Source organism: Coregonus clupeaformis, chromosome 18 (genome assembly GCF_020615455.1).
Source record: "Coregonus clupeaformis isolate EN_2021a chromosome 18, ASM2061545v1, whole genome shotgun sequence".
Taxonomy (NCBI): Eukaryota; Metazoa; Chordata; class Actinopteri; order Salmoniformes; family Salmonidae; genus Coregonus; species Coregonus clupeaformis.
In genome coordinates, this window is record NC_059209.1 from 43789860 (window position 1) to 43812716 (window position 22857).

The following is a 22857-nucleotide window of genomic DNA, read 5'->3' on the forward strand; positions in this document are numbered from 1 at the left end:
TCAGCCAATCACAACACAGTGTTCAGTCACTTGACCACCAGCTGCCAAAACAACAGTTGTTTTTTTTACACTGGAACAGACTGGATATAGGGACTGTCAGGATGTAGACGACAGGGTTGTGCTCAATTCTAAATATAAAATGCCTCATCAATTCCAATTCAATTCTTGAAGTAGCAAACAGGATACAGAATTGCAATTCTAATTTGAATTAAAGGAAATAGAACTGAATTCAGTGAAATTCAAATGCCTCTTCTATTCTATATTAGGTGTAGTCTACAAAAATATACATATTATAAAACATGCATATTAAATATTGATGAAACAACTGATCAAGGAAAACAAAACCTGTATGTGAATATTCTGAGTTATTATATTTCACTGAGCACCTTTACATGCACACCAATATAGCGTTATTATTCGGGATACTCAAGTAGTGTTGACCAGAATAATGTCTGTCTTACATCGATAGAATGAGCATTTGTAATCTAGTTAACACCGGTCAAGTTGTCTGTTTCATTTAGGGGTTAGACGTCAGGGGGTGGACGTCAGGGGGTGGACGTCAGGGGGTGGACGTCAGGGGTTGGGCGTCAGGGGTGGGCGTCAGGGGTGGGCGTCAGGGGTGGACGTCAGGGTGAGCGTCAGGGGGTGGACGCGTCAGGGTGGGCGTCAGGGGGTGGACGTCAGGGGTGGACGTCAGGGGTGGGCGTCAGGGGGTAGGCGTCAGGGGTGGGCGTCAGGGGTTGGACGTCAGGGGTTGGACGTCAGGGGGTAGCGCGTCAGGGGGTGGGCGTCAGGGGGTGGACGTCAGGGGTGGGCGTCAGGGGTGGACGTCAGGGGTGGACGTCAGGGGTGGACGTCAGGGGGTGGACGTCAGGGGGTGGCGTCAGGGGGTGGGCGTCAGGGGGTAGACGTCAGGGTGGGCGTCAGGGGTGGGCGTCAGGGGGTGGGCGTCAGGGTGGGCGTCAGGGGGTGGACGTCAGGGGGTGGACGTCAGGGGTGGGCGTCAGGGGTGGGCGTCAGGGGTGGACGTCAGGGGTGGACGTCAGGGGTGGGCGTCAGGGGGTGGGCGTCAGGGTGGGCGTCAGGGGTGGACGTCAGGGGGTGGACGTCAGGGGGTGGACGTCAGGGGGTGGACGTCAGGGGGTGGACGTCAGGGGTGGACGTCGGGGTGGACGTCAGGGGGTGGACGTCAGGGGGTGGACGTCAGGGGTGGACGTCAGGGGGTGGACGTCAGGGGGTGGACGTCAGGGGTGGGCGTGGGGGTGGACGTCAGGGGGTGGGCGTCAGGGGTGGGCGTCAGGGGTGGACGTCAGGGTGGGCGTCAGGGGTGGGCGTCAGGGGTGGACGTCAGGGGGTGGACGTCAGGGGGTGGGAGCGTCAGGGGTGGGCGTCAGGGGGTGGACGTCAGGGGTGGACGTCAGGGGGTGGACGTCAGGGGTGGACGTCAGGGTGGACGTCAGGGGTGGGCGTCAGGGGTGGACGTCAGGGTGGACGTCAGGGGGTGGGCGTCAGGGGGTGGACGTCGTGGGGGTGGACGTCAGGGGGTGGACGTCAGGGGTGGACGTCAGGGGGTGGGCGTCAGGGGTGGACGTCAGGTCGGGTGGACGTCAGGGGTGGACGTCAGGGGTGGACGTCAGGGGTGGGCGTCAGGGTGGACGTCAGGGGGTGGACGTCAGGGGGTGGACGTCAGGGGGTGGACGTCAGGGGGTGGGCGTCAGGGGGTGGACGTCAGGGTGGACGTCGGGGGTAGGCGTCAGGGGTGGGCGTCAGGGGGTGGGCGTCAGGGGGGTAGACGTCAGGGGTGGACGTCAGGGGTAGGGCGTCGGGGTGGACGTCAGGGGGTGGACGTCAGGGGGTAGACGTCAGGGGGTAGACGTCAGGGGGTGGACGTCAGGGGGTAGACGTCAGGGGGTGGACGTCAGGGGGTGGACGTCAGGGTACTCACAGTTCTAGTATGAGGATGACATCAGTCTTGTTCTCGAACACGTCGTGTAGCGTGATGGTGTTTGGGTGTTGAATCTCCTTCAGAATGCTGACCTCCCTCTCGATGTCTTCCCGGGTCACGCCACGCCGGCTCGACTTACTCCGTCGCTTACGGATGAACTTAGCGGCATACTCCAGGCCAGAGCTACGCTCACGGCATTTCTTTACCACCGCAAACTGACCACTGCAGGACAAGGGGAGAGGAAATGGGATCAGTCAGTCATACAGTTAGAAACATACTGTTCACCATGAACATAGTCTCAGCTCAGTCATAGTCTCAGCTATAGTCTCAGCTATAGTCTCCGTTATAGTCTCCGTTATAGTCTCAGCTATAGTCTCAGCTCAGTCATAGTCTCAGCTATAGTCTCAGTTATAGTCTCAGCTATAGTCTCAGCTATAGTCTCAGCTCAGTCATAGTCTCAGCTATAGTCTCAGTTATAGTCTCAGCTATAGTCTCAGCTATAGTCTCCGTTATAGTCTCAGCTATAGTCTCAGCTATAGTCTCAGCTATAGTCTCAGCTATAGTCTCAGCTATAGTCTCAGCTATAGTCTCAGCTATAGTCTCCGTTATAGTCTCAGCTATAGTCTCAGCTCAGTCATAGTCTCAGCTATAGTCTCCGTTATAGTCTCAGCTATAGTCTCAGTTATAGTCTCAGTTATAGTCTCAGCTATAGTCTCAGCTATAGTCTCAGCTATAGTCTCAGTTATAGTCTCAGTTATAGTCTCCGTTATAGTCTCCGTTATAGTCTCCGTTATAGTCTCAGCTATAGTCTCCGTTATAGTCTCCGTTATAGTCTCAGCTATAGTCTCAGCTATAGTCTCAGCTATAGTCTCCGTTATAGTCTCAGCTATAGTCTCAGCTATAGTCTCAGCTATAGTCTCAGCTATAGTCTCAGCTATAGTCTCAGTTATAGTCTCAGCTATAGTCTCCGTTATAGTCTCCGTTATAGTCTCAGCTATAGTCTCAGCTATAGTCTCAGCTATAGTCTCAGCTATAGTCTCAGCTATAGTCTCCGTTATAGTCTCCGTTATAGTCTCCGTTATAGTCTCCGTTATAGTCTCAGCTATAGTCTCAGCTATAGTCTCCGTTATAGTCTCCGTTATAGTCTCAGCTATAGTCTCAGCTATAGTCTCCGTTATAGTCTCAGCTATAGTCTCAGCTATAGTCTCAGCTATAGTCTCAGCTCAGCTATAGTCTCAGCTATAGTCTCAGCTATAGTCTCAGCTATAGTCTCAGCTATAGTCTCCGTTATAGTCTCCGTTATAGTCTCAGCTATAGTCTCAGCTATAGTCTCCGTTATAGTCTCAGCTATAGTCTCCGTTATAGTCTCCGTTATAGTCTCAGCTATAGTCTCAGCTATAGTCTCAGCTATAGTCTCCGTTATAGTCTCAGCTATAGTCTCCGTTATAGTCTCAGCTATAGTCTCCGTTATAGTCTCAGCTATAGTCTCCGTTATAGTCTCAGCTCAGCTATAGTCTCAGCTATAGTCTCAGCTATAGTCTCAGTTATAGTCTCTGCTATAGTCTCAGCTATAGTCTCCGTTATAGTCTCAGCTCAGCTATAGTCTCAGCTATAGTCTCAGCTATAGTCTCCGTTATAGTCTCCGTTATAGTCTCAGCTATAGTCTCAGCTATAGTCTCAGCTATAGTCTCAGCTATAGTCTCAGCTATAGTCTCAGTTATAGTCTCTGCTATAGTCTCAGCTATAGTCTCAGCTATAGTCTCAGCTATAGTCTCAGCTATAGTCTCAGCTATAGTCTCAGCTATAGTCTCAGCTATAGTCTCAGTTATAGTCTCAGCTATAGTCTCAGCTATAGTCTCCGTTATAGTCTCCGTTATAGTCTCAGCTATAGTCTCAGCTATAGTCTCAGCTATAGTCTCAGCTATAGTCTCCGTTATAGTCTCCGTTATAGTCTCCGTTATAGTCTCCGTTATAGTCTCAGCTATAGTCTCAGCTATAGTCTCCGTTATAGTCTCCGTTATAGTCTCAGCTATAGTCTCAGCTATAGTCTCAGCTATAGTCTCAGCTATAGTCTCAGTTATAGTCTCAGCTATAGTCTCAGCTCAGCTATAGTCTCCGTTATAGTCTCCGTTATAGTCTCAGTTATAGTCTCAGATCAGTTAGTCTCAGCTATAGTCTCAGCTATAGTCTCAGCTATAGTCTCAGCTATAGTCTCAGCTATAGTCTCCGTTATAGTCTCCGTTATAGTCTCAGCTATAGTCTCAGCTATAGTCTCAGCTATAGTCTCCGTTATAGTCTCCGTTATAGTCTCAGCTATAGTCTCAGCTATAGTCTCCGTTATAGTCTCAGCTATAGTCTCAGCTATAGTCTCAGCTCAGCTATAGTCTCAGCTATAGTCTCAGCTATAGTCTCAGCTATAGTCTCAGCTATAGTCTCAGCTATAGTCTCAGCTATAGTCTCAGCTATAGTCTCCGTTATAGTCTCAGCTATAGTCTCAGCTATAGTCTCCGTTATAGTCTCAGCTATAGTCTCCGTTATAGTCTCCGTTATAGTCTCAGCTATAGTCTCAGCTATAGTCTCAGCTATAGTCTCCGTTATAGTCTCAGCTATAGTCTCCGTTATAGTCTCAGCTATAGTCTCCGTTATAGTCTCAGCTATAGTCTCCGTTATAGTCTCAGCTCAGCTATAGTCTCAGCTATAGTCTCAGCTATAGTCTCAGTTATAGTCTCTGCTATAGTCTCAGCTATAGTCTCCGTTATAGTCTCAGCTCAGCTATAGTCTCAGCTATAGTCTCAGCTATAGTCTCAGCTATAGTCTCAGCTATAGTCTCCGTTATAGTCTCAGCTATAGTCTCAGCTATAGTCTCAGCTATAGTCTCAGCTATAGTCTCAGCTATAGTCTCAGTTATAGTCTCTGCTATAGTCTCAGCTATAGTCTCAGCTATAGTCTCAGCTATAGTCTCAGCTATAGTCTCAGCTGTAGTCTCAGTTATAGTCTCAGCTATAGTCTCAGCTATAGTCTCCGTTATAGTCTCAGCTATAGTCTCAGCTATAGTCTCAGCTATAGTCTCAGCTATAGTCTCAGCTATAGTCTCAGCTATAGTCTCAGCTATAGTCTCAGCTATAGTCTCCGTTATAGTCTCCGTTATAGTCTCCGTTATAGTCTCAGCTATAGTCTCAGCTATAGTCTCAGCTATAGTCTCCGTTATAGTCTCCGTTATAGTCTCAGCTATAGTCTCAGCTATAGTCTCAGCTATAGTCTCAGTTATAGTCTCAGCTATAGTCTCAGCTCAGCTATAGTCTCAGCTATAGTCTCAGCTATAGTCTCCGTTATAGTCTCAGTTATAGTCTCAGATCAGTTAGTCTCAGCTATAGTCTCAGCTATAGTCTCAGCTATAGTCTCAGCTATAGTCTCAGCTATAGTCTCCGTTATAGTCTCCGTTATAGTCTCAGCTATAGTCTCAGCTATAGTCTCCGTTATAGTCTCAGCTATAGTCTCAGTTATAGTCTCAGCTATAGTCTCCGTTATAGTCTCCGTTATAGTCTCAGCTATAGTCTCAGCTATAGTCTCCGTTATAGTCTCCGTTATAGTCTCCGTTATAGTCTCAGCTATAGTCTCAGCTATAGTCTCCGTTATAGTCTCAGCTATAGTCTCAGTTATAGTCTCAGCTATAGTCTCCGTTATAGTCTCAGCTATAGTCTCAGCTATAGTCTCCGTTATAGTCTCCGTTATAGTCTCAGCTATAGTCTCAGCTATAGTCTCAGCTATAGTCTCAGCTATAGTCTCCGTTATAGTCTCAGCTATAGTCTCAGCTATAGTCTCAGCTATAGTCTCCGTTATAGTCTCAGCTATAGTCTCAGCTATAGTCTCAGCTATAGTCTCAGCTATAGTCTCAGCTATAGTCTCAGTTATAGTCTCAGTTATAGTCTCAGCTATAGTCTCCGTTATAGTCTCCGTTATAGTCTCAGCTATAGTCTCCGTTATAGTCTCAGTTATAGTCTCAGCTATAGTCTCAGCTATAGTCTCAGCTATAGTCTCAGCTATAGTCTCAGCTATAGTCTCAGCTATAGTCTCAGCTATAGTCTCAGCTATAGTCTCCGTTATAGTCTCAGCTATAGTCTCAGCTATAGTCTCAGCTATAGTCTCCGTTATAGTCTCAGCTATAGTCTCAGCTATAGTCTCAGCTATAGTCTCAGTTATAGTCTCAGCTATAGTCTCCGTTATAGTCTCCGTTATAGTCTCAGCTATAGTCTCAGTTATAGTCTCAGCTATAGTCTCAGCTATAGTCTCCGTTATAGTCTCCGTTATAGTCTCAGCTATAGTCTCAGCTATAGTCTCCGTTATAGTCTCAGCTATAGTCTCCGTTATAGTCTCCGTTATAGTCTCAGCTATAGTCTCAGCTATAGTCTCAGCTATAGTCTCCGTTATAGTCTCAGCTATAGTCTCAGCTATAGTCTCCGTTATAGTCTCAGCTATAGTCTCAGCTATAGTCTCAGCTATAGTCTCAGCTATAGTCTCAGCTATAGTCTCAGCTATAGTCTCAGCTATAGTCTCAGCTATAGTCTCAGCTATAGTCTCAGTTATAGTCTCAGCTATAGTCTCAGCTCAGCTATAGTCTCAGCTCAGCTATAGTCTCAGCTATAGTCTCAGCTATAGTCTCCGTTATAGTCTCAGTTATAGTCTCAGATCAGTTAGTCTCAGCTATAGTCTCAGCTATAGTCTCAGCTATAGTCTCAGCTATAGTCTCAGCTATAGTCTCAGCTATAGTCTCCGTTATAGTCTCAGCTATAGTCTCAGCTATAGTCTCCGTTATAGTCTCAGCTATAGTCTCAGCTATAGTCTCAGCTATAGTCTCAGCTATAGTCTCAGCTATAGTCTCAGCTATAGTCTCAGCTATAGTCTCAGTTATAGTCTCAGTTATAGTCTCAGCTATAGTCTCAGCTATAGTCTCAGCTATAGTCTCAGCTATAGTCTCAGCTATAGTCTCAGCTATAGTCTCAGATCAGTTAGTCTCAGCTATAGTCTCAGCTATAGTCTCAGCTATAGTCTCAGCTATAGTCTCAGCTATAGTCTCAGCTATAGTCTCCGTTATAGTCTCAGTTATAGTCTCAGATCAGTTAGTCTCAGCTATAGTCTCAGCTATAGTCTCAGCTATAGTCTCCGTTATAGTCTCCGTTATAGTCTCAGCTATAGTCTCCGTTATAGTCTCCGTTATAGTCTCAGTTATAGTCTCAGCTATAGTCTCAGCTATAGTCTCCGTTATAGTCTCAGCTATAGTCTCAGCTATAGTCTCCGTTATAGTCTCCGTTATAGTCTCCGTTATAGTCTCAGCTATAGTCTCAGCTATAGTCTCAGCTATAGTCTCAGCTATAGTCTCAGCTATAGTCTCCGTTATAGTCTCAGTTATAGTCTCAGCTATAGTCTCAGCTATAGTCTCAGCTATAGTCTCAGCTATAGTCTCAGCTATAGTCTCAGCTATAGTCTCAGCTATAGTCTCAGCTATAGTCTCAGTTATAGTCTCAGTTATAGTCTCAGTTATAGTCTCAGTTATAGTCTCAGTTATAGTCTCAGCTATAGTCTCCGTTATAGTCTCAGCTATAGTCTCAGCTATAGTCTCAGCTATAGTCTCAGCTATAGTCTCAGCTATAGTCTCAGCTATAGTCTCAGCTATAGTCTCCGTTATAGTCTCCGTTATAGTCTCTGCTATAGTCTCAGCTATAGTCTCAGCTATAGTCTCAGTTATAGTCTCAGCTATAGTCTCAGTTATAGTCTCAGCTATAGTCTCAGCTATAGTCTCAGCTATAGTCTCAGCTATAGTCTCAGCTATAGTCTCAGCTCAGCTATAGTCTCAGCTATAGTCTCAGCTATAGTCTCCGTTATAGTCTCAGCTATAGTCTCAGCTATAGTCTCAGCTATAGTCTCCGTTATAGTCTCCGTTATAGTCTCAGCTATAGTCTCCGTTATAGTCTCAGCTATAGTCTCAGCTATAGTCTCAGTTATAGTCTCAGCTATAGTCTCAGCTATAGTCTCAGTTATAGTCTCAGCTATAGTCTCAGCTATAGTCTCAGTTATAGTCTCAGCTATAGTCTCAGCTATAGTCTCAGCTATAGTCTCAGTTATAGTCTCAGCTATAGTCTCAGCTATAGTCTCAGCTATAGTCTCCGTTATAGTCTCCGTTATAGTCTCAGCTATAGTCTCAGCTATAGTCTCAGCTATAGTCTCAGTTATAGTCTCAGCTATAGTCTCAGCTATAGTCTCAGCTCAGCTATAGTCTCAGCTATAGTCTCAGCTATAGTCTCAGCTATAGTCTCCGTTATAGTCTCAGTTATAGTCTCAGCTATAGTCTCAGTTATAGTCTCAGCTCAGCTATAGTCTCAGCTATAGTCTCCGTTATAGTCTCCGTTATAGTCTCAGCTATAGTCTCAGCTCAGCTATAGTCTCAGCTATAGTCTCAGCTATAGTCTCAGTTATAGTCTCAGTTATAGTCTCAGCTATAGTCTAAGTTATAGTCTCAGCTATAGTCTCAGCTCAGCTATAGTCTCAGCTATAGTCTCAGCTATAGTCTCAGCTATAGTCTCCGTTATAGTCTCAGCTATAGTCTCAGCTATAGTCTCAGTTATAGTCTCAGCTATAGTCTCACCAAATACAATGTTATTTCATAGTGAACAAATTAACAACAGAGTTTCATCATGTTTATAGGGAAGGTCATGCAACATGTACAGCACATACCCAAATGACTGATGATTGGCTGAGAGAAATGACTGATGATTGGCTGAGAGAAATTGCTAATACAAATATTGTGGGAGCTGTTTTGTTAGACTTCAGTGCGGCTTTTGACATTATCGATCACAGTCTGCTGCTGGAAAAACGTATGTGTTTTGGCTTTACACCCCCTGCTATATTGTGGATAAAGAGTTACCTGTCTAACAGAACACAGATGGTGTTCTTTAATGGAAGCCTCTCCAACATAATCCAGGTAGAATCAGGAATTCCCCAGGGCAGCTGTCTAGGCCCCTTACTTTTTTCAATCTTTACTAATGACATGCCACTGGCTTTGAGTAAAGCCAGATTGTCTATGTATGTGGACGACAACGCTATACATACAGCTACTACAGCAACTGAAATGACTGCAACACTTAATAAAGAGCTGCAGTTAGTTTCAGAGTGGGTGGCAAGGAATAAGTTAGTACCAAATATTTCAAAAACTAAAAGCATTGTATTTGGGACACATTTTCCACTAAGCCCTAAACCTCAACTAAATCTTGTAATGAATAATGTGGAAATTGAGCAAGTTGAGGTGACTAAACTGCTTGGAGTAACCCTGGATTGTAAACTATCATGGTCAAAACATGTTGATACAACAGTAGCTAAGATGGGGAGAAGTCTGTCCATAGTAAAGCGCTGCTCTACCTTCTTAACAGCACTATCAACAAGGCAGGTCCTACAGGCCCTAGTTTTGTCGCACCTGGACTACTGTTCAGTTGTGTGGTCAGGTGCCACAAAGAGGGACTTAGGAAAATTACAATTGGCTCAGAACAAGGCAGCACAGCTGGCCCTTAAATCTACACGAAAAACTAACATTAATAATATGCATGCAAATCTCTCCTGGCTCAAAGTAGAGGAGAGATCGACTTCATCATTACTTGTTTTGTAAGAAGTATTGACATGTTGAATGCACCCAGCTGTCTGTTTAAACTACTAGCACACAGCTCAGACACCCATGCATACCCCACAAGACATGCTACCAGAGGTCTCTTCACAGTCCCCAAGTCCAGAACAGACTATGGGAGGCGCACAGTACTCCATAGAGCCATGTCTACATGGAACTCTATTCCACATCAGGTAACTGATGCAAGCAGTAAAATCAGATTAAAAACAGATAGAAATACACCTTATGGAACAGCAGGGACTGTGAAGAGACACACACATAGGCACAGACACACACATACACATGCTACAGATGCACTCTGTACACACGTACACATTAATTTTGTATTGTAGATATGTGGTAGCAGAGTAGTGGCCTGAGGGCTCACACTTAATATGTTGTCAAATGTAATGTCATGTTTTTAATTGTATATATACACTAAACAAAAATATAAATGCAACATGTAAAGTGTTGGTCCCAATGTTTCATGAGCTGAAATAAAAGATCCCAGAAATCTTCACATTTTCCAGCTTACTTCTCTCTAATGTTGTGCACAAATGTGTTTACATCCCGGTTAGTGAGCATTTCTCCTTTGCCAAGATAATCCATCCACCTGACAGGTGTGGCATATCAAGAAGCTGATTAAACAGCATGATCATTACACAGGTGCACCTTGTGCTGTGGACAATAAAAGGCCACTAAAATGTGCAGTTTTGTCAGACAACACAATGCCACAGATGTCTCAAGTTTTGAGGGAGCGTGGAATTGGCATGCTGACTGCAGGAATGTCCACCAGATCTGTTGCCAGAGAATTGAAAGTTCATTTCTCTACCATAAGCCGCCTCCAACGTCATTTTGGAGAATTTGGCAGTACGTCCAACCGGCCTCACAACCGCAGACCACGTGTAACCACGCCAGCGCAGGACCTCCACATCTGGCTTCTTCACCTGCGGGATCGCCTGAGACCAGCCACCCGGACAGCTGATAAAACTGAAGAGTATTTCTGTCTGTAATAAAGCCCTTTTTTGGGGAAAAACTCATTGTGGGTGGGCCTATGCCCTCCCAGGCCCACCCATGGCTGTGCCCCTGCCTAGTCATGTTTATTTCAATTGACTGATTTCCTTAAATTAACTCAGTAAAATCGTTGAAATTGTTGCATGTTGCGTTTATATTTATGTTCAGTATAACTGCCTTAATTTTGCTGGACCCCAGGAAGAGTAGCTGCTGTCTTGTCAGAAAGACAGTATGTGAGGACAGACAGAGTATCTGAGGACAGACAGAGGATCATGACTGTCTTACTGAGGTACTGCCTTAAGCCAGAAAACGTCAAGGAGGCAATGTGGGGAAGGAAGAGAAAGAAGCGGATGGTTGAGATGGGAAGAGGATGGTTGAGATGGGAAGAGGATGGTTGAGATGGGAAGAGGATGGTTGAGATGGGAAGAGGATGGTTGAGATGGGAAGAGGATGGTTGAGATGGGAAGAGGATGGTTGAGATGGGAAGAGGAGGATACAGGGATGTACAGGCCTTTGTCGTGTTAATAGGAGCAGCAGTGGTTGCAGGCAGACAGAGACAGAGAGAAGAGACAAGGGAGGAGACTAGCGAGAGGCCTGCATGTCAATCTGCTCTGAGAGGAACTGACCATCAGTACACGACTCAGTGTGATGAAACATACTCAACAGTTTGAACGTATTTCAATCTCTCCTTCCTCATTCATTCATTAACCATTTTTTGTCTGACTGTAGAGAGCTGCATTCCCATGGTCAACCGGCGTGACCTGCGGGTCCCGAGTAAAGCTGCGGACAACTGTCAACCGGCGTGACCTGCGGGTCCCGAGTAAAGCTGCGGACAACTGTCAACCGGCGTGACCTGCGGGTCCCGAGTAAAGCTGCGGACAACTGTCAACCGGCGTGACCTGCGGGTCCCGAGTAAAGCTGCGGACAACTGTCAACCGGGCGTGACCTGCGGGTCCCGAGTAAAGCTGCGGACAACTGTCAACCGGCGTGACCTGCGGGTCCCGAGTAAAGCTGCGGACAACTGTCAACCGGCGTGACCTGCGGGTCCCGAGTAAAGCTGCGGACAACTGTCAACCGGCGTGACCTGCGGGTCCCGAGGAAAGCTGCGGACAACTGTCAACCGGCGTGACCTGCGGGTCCCGAGTAAAGCTGCGGACAACTGTCAACCGGCGTGACCTGCGGGTCCCGAGTAAAGCTGCGGACAACTGTCAACCGGCGTGACCTGCGGGTCCCGAGGAAAGCTGCGGACAACTGTCAACCGGCGTGACCTGCGGGTCCCGAGTAAAGCTGCGGACAACTGTCAACCGGCGTGACCTGCGGGTCCCGAGGAAAGCTGCGGACAACTGTCAACCGGCGTGACCTGCGGGTCCCGAGTAAAGCTGCGGACAACTGTCAACCGGCGTGACCTGCGGGTCCCGAGTAAAGCTGCGGACAACTGTCAACCGGCGTGACCTGCGGGTCCCGAGGAAAGCTGCGGACAACTGTCAACCGGCGTGACCTGCGGGTCCCGAGTAAAGCTGCGGACAACTGTCAACCGGCGTGACCTGCGGGTCCCGAGTAAAGCTGCGGACAACTGTCAACCGGCGTGACCTGCGGGTCCCGAGGAAAGCTGCGGACAACTGTCAACCGGCGTGACCTGCGGGTCCCGAGGAAAGCTGCGGACAACTGTCAACCGGCGTGACCTGCGGGTCCCGAGTAAAGCTGCGGACAACTTTTGGATTAAAATATGTGTTAGTCCCGCAGATTATTTTGAACAGTTGTCTTTGTTTTGTATGTGTTATTTAATGTATTAAAGCACTGTGCACAAACTGTCATAGGATAATGATGTATGTTGCAGACCAGTGATTAAAATATATTTGAAGAATATTGACACAAAAAAATTGATCTTAAAAGGGGTTAGCCATTAGTGACGGAGTTGACAAGCCACTGACGTAGTTGACAACAGATACTCAAAACAGACATAAATTATTTTTGCCTCTAAAAATAAATGTTAAATACAAACCTTTGTAAAATATGGACAATTATTCATTTGAAAATCCCCCTAAAACACACAGCAATTCTATCAGATCTTTCAGCACTCTGACAGAGTTGAAGTCAGACAGAAACCTGACAGAGTTGATGTTTTACGGAGTTGACACTTCATTCAAGTGGTTTACACAGTAGACATTTAGTTTTTCCTCAGTTGCTTTATGACTCCTAATTAAAAGAAGATATTTTAACCAAAAATTATACCCACTTAATTTATCAGGGAGAAGGAATTGACAGTTTATGGTTGTGACCATGGTGATTCCAATATTGTTTGTTTAACTCTATCAAAAGTAGAGAACTTTCCAGATCATGAATGGTCTTGCTGCACTACATATAATGAGGACATGAATAAGGGGTCCTTATGGTATAGCTGACCCTGTTCATTCCTGATTCATTTAGGATTTTAGACAAATCTGACGTGGTTGACCAAATCTTCAGACACTTCTTTTAGGAATCACAGTTTTGAGAGAAATATTATTTAAAGTCACAGAGGGCTAGTGCAAGAAACTACATAATGAATATTAACTGGAACATTATCTTATTGCCAGTTTTTTTGAATTTGAAACACTTTTCTGTAGCGTTTGAAAATTGGGATCCTTTGCTCAGGACAAGGGCATATCCGGGCATAGAGCCGACATGGAAATGAATCATATTACAAATATTTAAATCCCAAAACCCACATCTTTACCTAAATAAAATTCCCCTAAATATTATTTCTAACTATAAAAATAAAGTTCCCTGCCGGACGGATTGTCCTGACTTTCAAGAATCCCTAAGTTATATATTGTATTAAAAGCTACTCTGTCACAATATTGACTAAGTTTAATAGCCTGCGTCTTGCTGATTTACGTTCAGTAGCCTTTCTCTTTTTTAGGTGTGCAAGATCAAGTCCTATATGGTCTCAATTAAATAGCCTGTAGACTAGGCTATATGGGCGGAGTTGTTTTTAACTTCCTAAATATGATAGCTATAGTTTACTCTCTGACGTTGACTGGAAATAAATATTGACAACATTTGTAACTTGACTCTGCTTGCAAATCGTCCCGCTCCTAAAAGTTATGCAAAATGTAGCTCATGTCAAGTCCACTATATTTCGCCCCAACTCTACTCTCTTTCAAACTAAATCTATCCAGTAATACAGATAGCCTGATATTAGCTGATACAGCCCAGTAATACAGATATCCTGATATTAGCTGATACAGCCCAGTAATACAGATAGCCTGATATTAGCTGATACAGCCCAGTAATACAGATAGCCTGATATTAGCTGATATATCCCAGTAATACAGATAGCCTGATATTAGCTGATACAGCCCAGTAATACAGATATCCTGATATTAGCTGATACAGCCCAGTAATACAGATAGCCTGATATTAGCTGATACAGCCCAGTAATACAGATATCCTGATATTAGCTGATACAGCCCAGTAATACAGATAGCCTGATATTAGCTGATATATCCCAGTAATACAGATAGCCTGATATTAGCTGATACAGCCCAGTAATACAGATATCCTGATATTAGCTGATACAGCCCAGTAATACAGATAGCCTGATATTAGCTGATATATCCCAGTAATACAGATAGCCTGATATTAGCTGATATATCCCAGTAATACAGATAGCCTGATATTAGCTGATCCAGGCCAGTAATACAGATAGCCTGATATTAGCTGATACAGCCCAGTAATACAGATAGCCTGATATTAGCTGATACAGCCCAGTAATACAGATATCCTGATATTAGCTGATATATCCCAGTAATACAGATAGCCTGATATTAGCTGATATATCCCAGTAATACAGATAGCCTGATATTAGCTGATACAGCCCAGTAATACAGATAGCCTGATATTAGCTGATACAGCCCAGTAATACAGATAGCCTGATATTAGCTGATATATCCCAGTAATACAGATAGCCTGATATTAGCTGATATATCCCAGTAATACAGATAGCCTGATATTAGCTGATACAGCCCAGTAATACAGATAGCCTGATATTAGCTGATACAGCCCAGTAATACAGATAGCCTGATATTAGCTGATACAGCCCAGTAATACAGATAGCCTGATATTAGCTGATACAGCCCAGTAATACAGATAGCCTGATATTAGCTGATCCAGGCCAGTAATACAGATAGCCTGATATTAGCTGATACAGCCCAGTAATACAGATAGCCTGATATTAGCTGATACAGCCCCAGTAATACAGATAGCCTGATATTAGCTGATACAGCCCAGTAATACAGATAGCCTGATATTAGCTGATATATCCCAGTAATACAGATAGCCTGATATTAGCTGATACAGCCCAGTAATACAGATAGCCTGATATTAGCTGATCCAGGCCAGTAATACAGATAGCCTGATATTAGCTGATACAGCCCAGTAATACAGATAGCCTGATATTAGCTGATACAGCCCAGTAATACAGATAGCCTGATATTAGCTGATACAGCCCAGTAATACAGATAGCCTGATATTAGCTGATATATCCCAGTAATACAGATAGCCTGATATTAGCTGATACAGCCCAGTAATACAGATAGCCTGATATTAGCTGATACAGCCCAGTAATACAGATAGCCTGATATTAGCTGATCCAGCCTGTTTCTCCCTATCTGAAGCCAACAACAGTCAGAGGGATCAAGTTGCTTGTTCTCTTTTGTCATATTTTGAGAATGGTTGTAGCTTCCAACTTTTAGCCTACTTGTTTCCAAAGAGCAACTAGAGAAGAGGAGGGGAGGGGGGACAACAAGTTCTCTCACGTCACCCCGTGAAGACATCCTCCTCCCTCATGTAATACCCTTCCAGCAGTCTCATCCTGACATGACCCTCCAGCATGACAATGCCACCAGCCATACTGCTCGTGATTTCCTGCAAGACAGGAATGTCAGTGTTCTGCCATGGCCAGCGAAGAGCCCGGATCTCAATCCCATTGAGCACGTCTGGGACCTGTTGGATTGGAGGCTGAGGGCTAGGGCCATTCTCCCCAGAAATGTCAGGGAACTTGCAGGTGCCTTGGTAACATCTCACAGCAAGAACTGGCAAATCTGGTGCAGTCCATGAGGAGGAGATGCACTGTAGTACTTAATGCAGCTGGTGGCCACACCAGATACTGACTGTTACTTTTGATTTTGATCCCCCCTTTGTTCAGGGACACATTATTCAATTTCTGTTAGTCACATGTCTGTGGAACTTGTTCAGTTTATGTCTCAGTTGTTGAATCTTGTTATGTTCATACAAATATTTACACATGTTAAGTTTGCTGAAAATAAACGCAGTTGACAGTGAGAGGACGTTTCATTTTCAAGTTTTGACCACATTAAATTGAGGGGTAATTACACATCCTTTTTACCTCAGATTAGTAATGTTAGTAAAAACTTTTATACACTGAACAAAAATATACACGCAACAATTTCAAAGATTTTACTGAGTCACAGTTCATATAAGGAAATCAGTGTGTCCAGTATTCCACAACATCATCAAGGGAAGTTGTCCTCAATCAGATGCTCTACCAGCTTGTACCTGTTGCCTCAGAGAGACAGACAGACAGACAGGCAGACAGACAGGCAGGCAGACGGGCAGACAGACAGACGGGCAGACAGGCAGGCAGACGGGCAGACGGGCAGACAGACAGACAGACAGGCAGACGGGCAGGCAGACGGGCAGACAGACGGGCAGACAGACAGACAGGCAGACAGGCAGGCAGACAGACAGACAGGCAGGCAGACAGTCAAGCAGACGTTGGTGTTACAACAATAGCCCAGATACACAGCGTTGTCAATAGTGGTGTGTCTGTCTGCTGTGTGTCGATGTTTCACCAGTTGTGTGTTGAAAGCTGCAGGTCCCCCGCCTGGCCACTATTTAGGAATGGAGGAAGGTTATCAAGGTGGGAGGATAAACTAGGCAGGTGTGTGTGTGTGTCTGTTTTCCAAAACATAGGTTTCCAGGTGCAGTTGTGCATCATTATATTAACATTCAAAGCATCCATCCTCCAAACTACCAGTATCCACGGTAACACTTGCCAGTCTCCAAGGTCAAACTTGCCAGTCTCCAAGGTAACACCTGCCAGTCTCCACGGTAACACTTGCCAGTACCCTAGGTAACACTGCCAGTACCCACGGTAACACTGCCAGTACACCCAGCACACTGCCAGTACCCACGGTAACAGTGAGATACAGAGGAGGAATAACTCTGGCTTGTCTCCCAGAAACTAACACTATAGACGCATCACTACAGACAGACAGACTAGTGCAGCTACACAGACAGACAGACAGACAGACATCACTACAGACAGACAGACAGACAGACAGACTAGTGCAGCTACACAGACAGACAGACAGACAGAGACATCACTACAGACAGACAGACAGACAGACTACTGCTGCTAGACACAGACAGACAGACAGACAGACAGCATTACAGACAGACAGACAGACAGACAGACAGACAGACAGACAGACTACTGCTGCTAGACACAGACAGACAGACAGACAGACAGACATCACTACAGACAGACAGACAGACAGAGACAGACAGACAGACAGACAGACAGACAGACAGACAGACAGACAGACAGAGAGACTAGTGCAGCTAGACAGAGATAAACCCAGAAATCAGGCCAGCTTTCACAGTGCTTTTAGTCTTGCTGTTTTGTGGTTAAGTTAGGGGTCTTTATAAACATGAGGTGGGGTCAGTGTTGAGGTGGGTGGAGAGGGGGGGGGGGGCAAGGGGACCCACCCTCCTAATCTCTGACCTCAATCTGCAGTAATCCATCCAGCTATCATAGAGCAGAGCAGAACAGACTGACTGGAGTACAGTAGGACTGGTGTGTACAGGGCAACAAACCCCACTCTAAAGCAGCTGCCCTAAAATGCCAGTATGTGGCTATTGTCATGACACCGTCCACAAACTATTCAGTCATTCTCAACCTTTTTGGGTTACCGTGTTCCCTTTGGTAGCTCCAGGGCACCAAGGTGAGAAGCACTGTTTTAGATCATAGAACATAAAGGTCCGTAAGTTGAACTGCAGAGACAGCAGACATTTCTAGAGCGGGTTGAGGTTCACTGTGTCTTCCCAAACAACAAACAGGACTGGAGTGTTCTGAGTCTACGGATGTTTCAGCCAACCTCAGAGTGAACTGAATCAACAGCTCAGAGTGAACTGAATCAACAGCTCAGAGTGAACTGAATCAACAGCTCAGAGTGAACTGAATCAACAGCTCAGAGTGAACTGAATCAACAGTTCAGAGTGAACTGAATCAACAGTTCAGAGTGAACTGAATCAACAGCTCAGAGTGAACTGAATCAACAGCTCAGAGTGAACTGAATCAACAGCTCAGAGTGAACTGAATCAACAGCTCAGAGTGAACTGAATCAACAGTTCAGAGTGAACTGAATCAACAGTTCAGAGTGAACTGAATCAACAGCTCAGAGTGAACTGAATCAACAGCTCAGAGTGAACTGAATCAACAGCTCAGAGTGAACTGAATCAACAGTTCAGAGTGAACTGAATCAACAGCTCAGAGTGAACTGAATCAACAGCTCAGAGTGAACTGAATCAACAGCTCAGAGTGAACTGAATCAACAGCAGATCAGATTGTTCTGCTCCCTTTCCCAGATGGTCTCATGGTGGATTCCTGATTCCTATAAACATGGTCTGATTAAGCCCTAATGAATAGTCTACTACTATGATGACTGGCAGATGTGCAACTGACACTGCAATTTGGAAAAATTGTTGACTTGATTGTGTGTGGGTCTGTGTGTCTGTGTGTGTGTGTGTGTGTGTGTGTGTGTGTGTGTGTGTGTCTGTGTGTGTGTGTGTCTGTGTGTGTGTGTGTGTGTGTGTGTGTGGGTCTGTGTGTGGGTCTGTGTGTCTGTGTGTGGGTCTGTGTGTCTGTGTGTGTGTGTGTGTGTGTGTGTGTGTGTGGGGTCTGTGTGTGGGTCTGTGTGTCTGTGTGTGGGTCTGTGTGTCTGTGTGTGTGTGTGTGGGTCTGTGTGTGTGTGTGTGTGTGTGTGTGTGTGTCTGTGTGTGTGTGTGTGTGGGTCTGTGTGTGGGTCTGTGTGTCTGTGTGTGTGTCTGTGTGTGTGTGTGTGTGTGTGTGTGTGTGGGTCTGTGTGTGTGTGTGTGTGTCTGTGTGTCTGTGTGTGGGTCTGTGTGTCTGTGTGTCTGTGTGTGTGTGTGTGTGGGTCAATACTGTCTGCTCAGTCAGACTGTTGAGAGTCACCTCAGCCTTGCCTTGGTTACTAACAGGCTGGTTACTATTCAACTGGTTCCTCTTCTAAAGCAGAGAGAATATCACTTCCTAAAGCTTAGAGACGATATACAGTGAGGGGAAAAAAGTATTTGATCCCCTGCTGATTTTGTACGTTTGGCCACTGACAAAGACATGATCAGTCTATAATTGTAATGGAAGGTTTATTTGAACAGTGAGAGACAGAATAACAACAAAGAAATCCAGAGAAACGCATGTCCAAAATGTTATAAATTGATTTGCATTTTAATGAGGGAAATAAGTATTTGACCCCTCTGCAAAACATGACTTAGTACTTGGTGGCAAAACCCTTGTTGGCAATCACAGAGGTCAGATGTTTCTTGTAGTTGGTCACCAGGTTTGCACACATCTCAGGAGGGATTTTGTCCCACTCCTCTTTGCAAATCTTCTCCAAGTCATTAAGGTTTCGAGGCTGACGTTTGGCAACTCGAACCTTCAGCTCCCTCCACAGATTCTCTATGGGATTAAGGTCTGGAGACTGGCTAGGCCACTCCAGGACCTTAATGTGCTTCTTCTTGAGCCACTCCTTTGTTGCCTTGGCCGTGTGTTTTGGGTCATTGTCATGCTGGAATACCCATCCACGACCCATTTTCAATGCCCTGGTTGAGGGAAGGAGGTTCTCACTCAAGATTTGACGGTACATGGTCCCGTCCATCGTCCCTTTGATGCGGTGAAGTTGTCCTGTCCCCTTAGCAGAAAAACACCCCCAAAGCATAATGTTTCCACCTCCATGTTTGACGGTGGGGATGGTGTTCTTGGGGTCATAGGCAGCATTCCTCCTCCTCCAAACACGGCGAGTTGAGTTGATGCCAAAGAGCTCCATTTTGGTCTCATCTGACAACAACACTTTCACCCAGTTCTCCTCTGAATCATTCAGATGTTCATTGACAAACTTCAGACGGCCCTGTATATGTGCTTTCTTGAGCAGGGGGACCTTGCGGGCGCTGCAGGATTTCAGTCCTTCAGGGCGTAGTGTGTTACCAATTGTTTTCTTGGTGACTATGGTCCCAGCTGCCTTGAGATCATTGACAAGATCCTCCTGTGTAGTTCTGGGCTGATTCCTCACCGTTCTCATGATCATTTCAACTCCACGAGGTGAGATCTTGCATGGAGCCCCAGGCCGAGGGAGATTGGCAGTTCTTTTGTGTTTCTTCCATTTGTGAACAATCGCACCAACTGTTGTCACCTTCTCACCAAGCTGCTTGGTGATGGTCTTGTAGCCCATTCCAGCCTTGTGTAGGTCTACAATCTTGTCCCTGACATCCTTGGAGAGCTCTTTGGTCTTGGCCATGGTAGAAAGTTTGGAATCTGATTGATTGATTGCTTCTGTGGGCAGGTGTCTTTTATAGGTAACAAACTGAGATTAGGAGCACTCCCTTTAAGAGTGTGCTCCTAATCTCAGCTCGTTAACTGTATAAAAGACACCTGGGAGCCAGAAATCTTTCTGATTGAGAGGGGGTCAAATACTTATTTCCCTCATTAAAATGCAAATCAATTTATAACATTTTTTACTTGTGTTTTTCTGGATTTTTTTGTTGTTATTCTGTTTCTCACTGTTCAAATAAACCTACCATTAAAATTATAGACTGATCATTTCTTTGTCAGTGGGCAAACGTACAAAATCAGCAGGGGATCATACTTGTTTCCCTCACTGTATAGGACTGTAGGTGATTAACAGGCTGGTTACTATTCAACTGGTTCCTCTTTTAAAACAGAGAGAATATCACTTCCTAAAGCTTAGAGAGGATATATAGGACTGTAGGTGATTACAAATGGCGCCGAAGAAGACCTCTAACCAATTGTACTATTATGTGTAATTTATTCTGTACATAATGTTTCTGCCACCATCTCTTATGACCAAAAGGAGCTTCTGGATATCAGGACCGCGATTGCTCACCTCGTATTGGACGAATATTTTTTCTTCAACGAGTCGGACGCGAAGGATATCCTACAGACACCCGACAAGGCCCAAATCCCCGTCATTCGCAGGAGAAAGAGACAGAGATATCGTGGACCTAGGTCGGGGTGCCTTGTAAGGATCCGACGGCGAGCGAGTAAACTGCCTCTCCCATCAATCCTATTAGCCAATGTTCAATCATTTGAGAATAAATTGGATGACCTAAGATTACGGTTATCCTACCAACGGGACATTAAAAACGGTAATATGTTATGTTTCACCGAGTCGTGGCTGAACGACGACATGGATAACATACAGCTGACGGGATATACGCTACATCGGCAGGATAGAACGGCTGACTCCGGTAAGACAAGGGGTGGCGGTCTGTGTATATTTGTAAACAACAGCTGGTGCATAAAATCTAATACTAAGGAAGTCTCGAGGTTTTGCTCGCCTGAGGTAGAGTATATCATGATAAGCTGTAGAACACACTATTAACCAAGAGAGTTTTCATTTATATTTTTCATGGCTGTCTATTTATCATCACAAACCGATACAGGCACTAAAATTGCACTCAATGAGCTGTATAAGGCCATAAGTAAACAGGAAAATGTTCATCCAGATGCAGCGCTCCTAGTGGCCGGGGACTTTAATGCAGAGAAACTTAAATCTGTTTTACCTCATTTCTACCAGCTTTTTAAATGTGCAACCAGAGGGAAAAAAACTCTAGACCACCTTTACTCCACACACAGAGACGCATACAAATCTCTCCCTCGCCCTCCATTTGGCAAATCTGACCATAACTCTATCCTCCTGATTCCTGCTTATAAGTAAAAACTAAAGCAGGAAGCACCAGTGACTCGGTTAATAAAAAAGTGGTCAGATGACGCAGATGCTAAGCTACAGGACTGTTTTGCTAGCACAGACTGGAACATGTTCCGGGATTCTTCAGATAGCATTGAGGAGTACACCACATCAGTCACTGGCTTCATCAATAAGTGCATCGATTACGTCATCCCCACAGTGACCGTACGTACATACCTCAACCAGAAACCATGGATTACAGGAATTATCCGCACTGAGCTAAAGGGTAGAGCTGCCGCCTTCAAGGAGCTGGACTCTAACCCGGTAGCTTATAAGAAATCCTGCTATGCCCTCCGACGAACCATCAAACAGGCAAAGAGTCAATACAGGACTAAGATTGAATTGTACTACACCGGCTCTGACGCTCGTCGGATGTGGCAGGGCTTGAAAACTATTACAGACTACAAAGGGAAGCACAGCCGTGAGCTGCCCAGTGACACGAGCCTACCAGACAAGCTAAATCACTTCTATGCTCGCTTCGAGGCAAGCAACACTGAAGCATGCATGAGAGCATCAGCTGTTCCGGATGACTATGTGATCAAGCTCTCTGTAGCCGATGTGAGTAAGACTTTTAAGCAGGTCAACATTCACAAGGCCGCAGGGCGGATTACCTGGACGTGTACTCCGAGCATGCGCTGACCAACTGGCAAGTGTCTTCACTGACTTTTTCATCATGTCCCTGACTGAGTCTGTAATACCAACATGTTTCAAGCAGACCACCATAGTCCCCGTGCCCAAGAACACTAAGGTAACCTGCCTAAATTACTACCGACCCGTAGCACTGACGTCTGTAGCCATGAAGTGCTTTGAAATGCTGGTCATGGCTCACATCAACAGCATTATCCCAGAAACCCTAGACCCACTCCAATTTGCATATACGCTCCCACAGATCCACAGATGATGCAATCTCTATTGCACTCCACACTGCCCTTTCCCAACGAACAAGAGGAACACCTACGTCAGAATGCTATTCATTGACTACAGCTCAGCGTTCAACACCATAGTGCCCACAAAGCTCATCACTAAGCTAAGGATCCTGGACATCCTGACGGGCCGCCCCCAGGTGGTAAGGGTAGGTAACAACACATCTGCCACGCTGATCCTCAACACGGGGGCCCCTCAGGGGTGCGTGCTCAGTCCCCTCCTGTACTCCCTGTCCACCCATGACTGCATGGCCAGGC

General features: G+C 45.5%; 1 protein-coding gene across 1 annotated transcript in view; it reads right to left on the minus strand.

The window, feature by feature from the left end:
• The window catches only part of dapk1 (death-associated protein kinase 1), a 220429-nt gene that overhangs the window by 138754 nt on the left and 58818 nt on the right, over positions 1-22857 (minus strand). The window contains exon 3 of the mRNA XM_045226878.1: positions 1946-2167. Coding sequence (XP_045082813.1) covers positions 1946-2167 — 222 coding nt within the window. The remainder of the gene's footprint in view (positions 1-1945; positions 2168-22857) is intronic.